General features: G+C 42.8%; 1 protein-coding gene across 1 annotated transcript in view; it reads left to right on the plus strand.

The window, feature by feature from the left end:
• The window catches only part of LOC124663632, a 10,201-nt gene extending 3,804 nt beyond the window's left edge, over nt 1–6,397 (plus strand). The window contains exon 4 of the mRNA XM_047201308.1: nt 6,377–6,397. Within this exon, the coding sequence (XP_047057264.1) occupies nt 6,377–6,397 (21 nt within the window). The remainder of the gene's footprint in view (nt 1–6,376) is intronic.
• Nucleotides 6,398–7,773: the final 1,376 nt, after the last annotated feature.

Consider the following 7,773-nt stretch of genomic DNA (forward strand, 5'->3'; position numbering starts at 1 on the left):
TCTTTTAATGCTTTAAGCATTTGACAACAATTAATTCTTTTCTCATTAGAGATTTGAGGATGTTTGTCCAAAACTGAAACTTCCACCATGAATCATGGCTTTAGTTAGCGGCCCAATGTTCTTCTCTCACAATATGCATGCTCAAACCATTCAACTCGGTGTAGATCGCCCTTACTTCAGACAAGACGAACATGCATAGCAACTCACATGAAATTCAACAATGAGTTGATGGCGTTCCCCAGTAAACATGGTTATCGCACAACAAGCAACTTAATAAGAGATAAAGTGCATAATTACATATTCAATACTACAATAGTTTTTAAGCTATTTGTCCCATGAGCTATATATTGCAAAGGTGAATGATGGAATTTTAAAGGTAGCACTCAAGCAATTTACTTTGGAATGGCGGGAAAATACCATGTAGTAGGTAGGTATGGTGGACACAAATGGCATAGTGGTTGGCTCAAGTATTTTGGATGCATGAGAAGTATTCCCTCTCGATACAAGGTTTAGGCTAGCAAGGCTTTTTTTTTTTTGAAACAAACACAAGGATGAACGGTACAGCAAAACTCACATAAAAGACATATTGTAAACATTATAAGACTCTACACCGTCTTCCTTGTTGTTCAAACTCAATACTAGAAATTATCTAGACCTTAGAGAAACCAAATATGCAAACCAAATTTTAGCATGCTCTATGTATTTCTTCATTAATGGGTGCAAAGCATATGATGCAAGAGCTTAAACATGAGCACAACAATTGCCAAGTATCACTTTACCCAAGACATTTATAGCAATTACTACATGTATCATTTTCCAACTCCAACCATATAACAATTTAACGAAGGAGAAACTTCGCCATGAATACTATGAGTAGAAACCAAGGACATATTTGTCCATATGCTACAGCGGAGCGCGTATCTCTCCCATGAAGTGAATGCTAGGATCCATTTTATTCAAATAAAACAAAAACAAAAACAAACCGACGCTCCAAGAAAAAGCACATAAGATGTGGCCGAATAAAAATATAGTTTCAGGGGAGGAACCTGATAATTTGTCGATGAAGAAGGGGATGCCTTGGGCATCCCCAAGCTTAGACACTTGAGTCTTCTTGATATATGCAGGGGTGAACCACCGGGTGCATCCCCAAGCTTAGAGCTTTCACTCTCCTTAATCATATTGCATCATACTCCTCTCTTGATCCTTGAAAACTTCCTCCACACCAACCTCGAAACAACTCATTAGAGGGTTAGTGCATAATAAAAATTCACATGTTCAGAGGTGACACAATCATTCTTAACACTTCTGGACATTGCATAAAGCTACTGGACATTAGTGGATCAAAGAAATTCATCCAACATAGCAAAAGAGGCAATGCGAAATAAAAGACAGAATCTGTCAAAACAGAACAGTCCGTAAAGATGGATTTTATTAGGCCACCAGACTTGCTCAAACGAAAATGCTCAAATTGAATGAAAGTTGCGTACATATCTGAGGATCATGCTCGTAAATTGGCTTAATTTTCTGAGCTACCTACAGGGAGATAGACCCAGATTCGTGACAGCAAAGAATTCTGAAACTGCGCAGTCCAAATCTAGTACTTACTTTTCTATCAAAGACTTTACTTGGCACAACAAAACATAAAACTAAGATAAGGAGAGGTTGCTACAGTAGTAAACAACTTCCAAGACACAAATATAAAACAAAGTACTGTAGCAAAATAACACATGGGTTATCTCCCAAAAAGTTCTTTCTTTTTAGCCATTAAGATGGGCTCAGCAGTTTTAATGATGCACTCGCAAGAAATAGTATTTGAAGCAAAAGAGAGCATCAAGAGGCAAATTCAAAACACATTTAAGTCTAAAATGCTTCCTATGCATAGGAATCTTATAAATAAACAAGTTCATGAAGAGCAAAGTAACAAGCATAGGAAGATAAAACAAGTGCAGCTTCAAAAATTTCAGCACATAGAGAGGTGTTTTAGTAACATGAAAATTTCTACAACCATATTTTCCTCTCTCATAATAATTTTCAGTAGCATCATGAGCAAACTCAACAATGTAACTATCACATAGAGCATTCTTATCATGAGTCTCATGCATAAAATTATTACTCTCCACGCAAGCATAATCAATTTTATTAGTTGTAGTGGGAGCAAATTCAACAAAGTGGCTATTATCATATATAGGAGGCATATTGTGATCATAAAAGAAAATTTTCTCCTCAATGCTTGGGGGACTAAAAAGATCCTGCTCATCAGAGCCAGCTTCCCCAAGCTTAGAATTTTCCATAGCATTAGCAACAATGGTGTTCAAAGCATCCATAGTAATAACATTCCCATTAGCATGCATATAAAGTTCCATGGGTTTTTTAATTCTCTCTTCAAACACATCATGTCCTAATTCAAGATAAAGTTCATAAAGATCTCTCATATTTTTGTTGTTTTCCATTATGCTTAACTAGTGAAATAATAACATGCATGATATTAAGTAACGTAAAACAAGTAACTAATTTTTTTTTGTGTTTTTGATATAGCAAACAAGACAGTAAATAAAGTAAAACAAGACAACTAATTTTTTTGTGTTTTGATATAAGTGCAGCAAACAAAGTAGTAAATAAAATAAAGCAAGACAAAAACAAAGTAAAGAGATTGAGAAGTGGAGACTCCCCTTGCAGCGTGTCTTGATCTCCCCGGCAACGGCGCCGTAAAAAGAGCTTGATGGCGTGTATTTCACACGTTCGTTGGGCAACCCCAAGAGGAAGGTATGATGCGCACAGCAGCAAGTTTTCCCTCGTAAAGAAACCAAGGTTTATCGAACCAGGAGGAGCCAAGAAGCACGTTGAAGGTTGATGGCGGCGGGATGTAGTGCGGCGCAACACCGGAGATTCCGGCGCCAACGTGGAACCTGCACAACACAACCAAACTACTTTGCCCCAACGAAACAAGTGAGGTTGTCAATCTCACCGGCTTGCTGTAACAAAGGATTAACCGTATTGTGTGGAAGATGATTGTTTGCAGAGAAAACAGTAAAAACAAGTATTGCAAGTAGATTGTATTTCAAGTAAAGAGAATTGGACCGGGGTCCACAGTTCACTAGAGGTGTCTCTCCCATAAGACGAACGAGCATGTTGGGTGAACAAATTACAGTTGGGCAATTGACAAATAAAGAGAGCATGACAATGCACATACATATCATGATGAGTATAGTGAGATTTAATTGGGCATTACGACAAAGTACATAGACCGCCATCCAACCGCATCTATGCCTAAAAGTCCACCTTCGGAGTTATCATCCGAACCCCTCCGAGTATTAAGTTGCAAAGCAACGACAATTGCATTAAGTATGGTGCGTAATGTAATCAACAACTACATCCTTAGACATAGCATCAATGTTTTATCCCTAGTGGCAACAAGCACAACACAACCTTAGAACTTTCATCACATCGTCCCGGTGTCAATGCGAGCATGAACCCACTATCGAGCATAAGTACTCCCTCTTGGAGTTAAAAGTAAAAACTTGGCCGAGCCTCTACTAGAAACGGAGAGCATGCAAGATCATAAACAACACATAAGCATAACTTTGATAATCAACATAACAAGTATTCTCTATTCATCGGATCCCAACAAACGCAACATATAGAATTACGGATAGATGATCTTGATCATGATAGGCAGCTCACAAGATCCGACAATGATAGCACAATGGGGAGAAGACAACCATCTAGCTACTGCTATGGACCCATAGTCCAGGGGTAGACTACTCACTCATCACTCCGGAGGCGACCATGGCGGTGTAGAGTCCTCCGGGAGATGATTCCCCTCTCCGGCAGGGTGCCGGAGAGCGATCTCCAGGATCCCCCGAGATGGGATCGGCGGCGACGGCGTCTCGTAATGTTTTCCGTATCGTGGCTCTCGGTGCCGGGGGTTTCGTCACGGAGGCTTTAAGTAGGCGGAAGGGCAAGTCGAGAGGCGGCACGGGGGCCCGGACCACGGGGCCGCGCGGCCAAGGGGGGCCGCGCCGCCCTAGGGTTTGGCTCCCCGTGGCCCCTCTTCGTCTCTCTTCGGACTTCCGGAAGCTTCGTGGAAAAATAGGCCTCCGGGCTTTTATTTCGTCCAATTCCGAGAATATTTCTTTACTAGGATTTCTGAAACCAAAAACAGCGAAAACAACAGAATCGGCACTTCGGCATCTTGTTAATAGGTTAGTTCCAGAAAATGCACGAATATGACATAAAGTGTGCATAAAACATGTAGATAACATCAATAATGTGGCATGGAACACAAGAAATTATCGATACGTTGGAGACGTATCAACTGGTCGTCCTCGGACCAGATGGAGAAGTCATGGTCTGACTCCTCCCCGGCCGCAATGACGCGACGGGTGTTGGCCGCATGGACCTCCGCCGGGTTGTACTCCGGCGTCGGCTCACGGGACGTGGAGGACTGGCTGGAAGGATCCGATGGAGCGAGAGGAGGAAGAAGACATGGTGGCGCGAGAGGGCTTTTGGACTGCTAATGCGAAGGAGATGCAGAAGCGAAGCTCGTTCATAGCGGTAAAATAAAAGGGGATATAGTGGAAATTCAATGCCACAGCGAGTTTCCGAGGAAGTGGTGCCTAAAAACTGCCAGGTCACGCGGAGAAGTTGAGAAAGCAGGGCATCATGATGAAGGATACTGCAACGGCTCTGCCACGACATGACCCGATGGGAGAGGAATGTCATGCTTTTGGAAATGTCATTTCCAAAACCAGGGGGGCATGTGTTATCACCGGAATTTGACCGAGTCAGATGTGGGCCGCGATCAAGATGGACGTGAAGAAATATATATATAGAAGGAATACGTGAATCGGCCTTTTATACCAAGTTGGGCTTAATTGCCCGTGTATCTGTAACATATTAGATCGCATCTTAGTTTAGAAGTTAGAGTTTATCTCGTGCACGGTTTAGTGCACGCCCACATTAGAAAGTCCGCTTGACTATAAATATGTACCTAGGGTTTATGGAATAAACAACAACCAACGTTCAACCACAAACAAATCTCGGCGCATCGCCAACTCCTTCGTCTCGAGGGTTTCTACCGGTAAGCATCATGTTGCCTAGATCGCATCTTGCGATCTAGGCAGCACAAGCCTGCCTACGTTGTTCATGCGTTGCTCGTATCGAAGCCTTTTTGATGGCGAGCAACGTAGTTATCTTAGACATGTTAGGGTTAGCATTGTTCTTCATATTACATGCTTTCGTAGTGCAACCCTTGCATGTCTAGCCGCCCTTACGCCTATCCTAGGCGTAGGGGCGGCACCCCGCTTGATCATAGTTTAGTAGATCTGATCCGTTATGATTGCTCCTTGTTCTACAAGGATTAGTTTAATATCTGCAATAGTTAGGCCTTACAAAGGGGGTGAGGATCCAGCGGCGTGTAGGGTGACGTTTGCTAGCCCTAGAAAGGATGTTCCGGGGATCAACCTCGTGTTGGTTTTTAGGCCCCTGTCTAGGATCGGCTTATGATCACCGTGCGCGAGCGCGAGGCCCAACCTGGAGTAGGATGATCCGATTATGCGGTGAAAACCCTAAATCGTCGTAGATCTCATTAGCTTTACCTTGATCAAGCAGGACCACCATATATTCGGACACCTCGTCCGAATCATGGGTGGATCGGCTCTTTGAGCCGATTCACGGGATAACCCGAGAGCCGATCGAGGCTCGTATTTAACGTTTACGTGTGTGCCCTGCAGGAAACTAAGCGAGGCATCATCCACACCTTCCCGAACAGGTATAGGTCGAGTGGCACGCCCTTGTAATAAACATCGGTGCGTGCGACCAGGAGGCTTTGCGGGCCGTCGCTCAGAGGGACTAGGGCCAGCCGCAGCCCTAGTTGTTCCCGGCTCTACGGTGTTGCCCGTCTCTGCCCGCCGGTGGGTTTCTGACGTCAACACCTGGTTGGCCACTAGTTCATAGAAAATTCCCTGGCTGCCATGTCACTGCTAGGGTTTCACCCACACTAGGGTTGCAAATAAAGATGTTGAATTACACACTAGGCAGTATGTTGGTTCTTCATTAAATGAAAATGAAAATTGGTTACACACTAGGCGGTATGTTGAATTACACACTAGGCGGTATGTTTTGCTAGATAAATTGGTTTAGTTAAATCTTAAACATGTTCTCAAGAATTTGGTTTATGATGAAAATAGAAACTAGACACTTAGGCAGTATGTTGGTTCTTCATTTAAATCCCTACTGCCAAGAATTGGTTGATATATAAAATTCATTTAGTGATATGCAAAAATTCATAGGTTAATTTGTTCTCTCGGTTTGAAAAAGGAAAATGAATGCTAGCAGTATGTTAGTTCTTGATTAAATGCATTCTCTGGTTTGCTAGGTAAAGAAGCAGCAGGTTTAGCTCACCAAACCATTTATAAAATGCCCAGAAAATGCTAGCATCTTGACTGGTGTTCTCTGGTTTAAAAATGCTAGCATTTTGGTTATGGTACTGCCAATTCATATAAAGTTCATAGGAGAAAAGAATGCTACTGCATTTATTCTCTGGTTTAATAATGGTTCATGCTATATATATGAAATGCTCTCTGTAATTTTTCAACTAGAAATAAAATGATGCAGTAGCTTTAAATGATATAGCAATAAAGTTGAAAATGAACTTTATATATGTTGGTTTAGTTGGTTTAGATGAAATGCAAATGAAGTAGATGCAGTAAATTGCATTTAGTTGATTTATGTTGGTTTACACATTCTTGATCCTTGCCATAAATTGCTACTGCTTCAAAATGCTGGATCAAAATGTCTATAAGACAGGTTCATTTAGTTGATTTATAATTGGAGCTTTCTGATAATCCACAAATGAAAACTGGTGCTATGTTCCTTATCTGTTTGGCACTGTTTTAATTATGTAGCCAGAGAGTAGCATGGTGTCTAAAGGTATAATTGATGCAACCCCATGGGGCAACTAGGTAAATTAGATTTAACTAGCCATTGATTTTACCTTAAACGAATCTGAGCCGTTCATTTTTTTACCGTGGTGGTATAAAATGAGAATCCCATGAAGGAAACCCTAGCCCCTAGGCCTCAATCTCCCGTGCTTGTGCTCCCCAATTCCCTCCTCAGGCGGCTCAGTTCCGGCTCCCTGGCCGCCGCCCGCCCTTCTCCTCCTCCCTGCCCGACCCATCTCGCCTCCTCTTCTCCCTCACCAACCCCCAACGACAACCCCCTCTTCCATGTGTTCTTCCCCTTTCCTCGTCACCCACCTCCTGGTTATCTCCATGGCTGAAGCTGGGAGAGGAAAAGGGCAGAAGGACGCCATGGATGAGGAGGTGGAGCACGATATGAAGGAGCACGCGGGAAGATGGCGACCGGCGCGGGGATGCTTGGTATTGGCCAGAAGCACGGTCCCCTGGTGGCGCTGCTGCTGCTGCTGCTCTTCAACCCTCTTAGCCACATCTCCATCCACCAACGGCCAGGTTCCTCTCTCTTCTTCTATGTCTTTGTTTGTGTGGATCCCCTTATTTCTGCAGTAGATAGACATGGTACGAGGCCTTCTTATCACCTGTTAGTTTATTTTTATTTTTGCTTGCTTTGCAGCACAATATGACTCTTCTCAAGAACCGATTTGTCTTCCTAGAGTAGATCGAGATCAACAACATGTAAGGCTTCATCCCTCTGTTGGAGTTTGTTTCATTTCTCATGAGTGATGTAAGAATGACGTGATGGTATGTAGATCAAGTCACTTGAATGAGATATACAATAATCATGGGGTTTGTCACA

This window comes from Lolium rigidum, chromosome 6, assembly GCF_022539505.1.
Source record: "Lolium rigidum isolate FL_2022 chromosome 6, APGP_CSIRO_Lrig_0.1, whole genome shotgun sequence".
NCBI classification, from domain to species: domain Eukaryota; kingdom Viridiplantae; phylum Streptophyta; class Magnoliopsida; order Poales; family Poaceae; genus Lolium; species Lolium rigidum.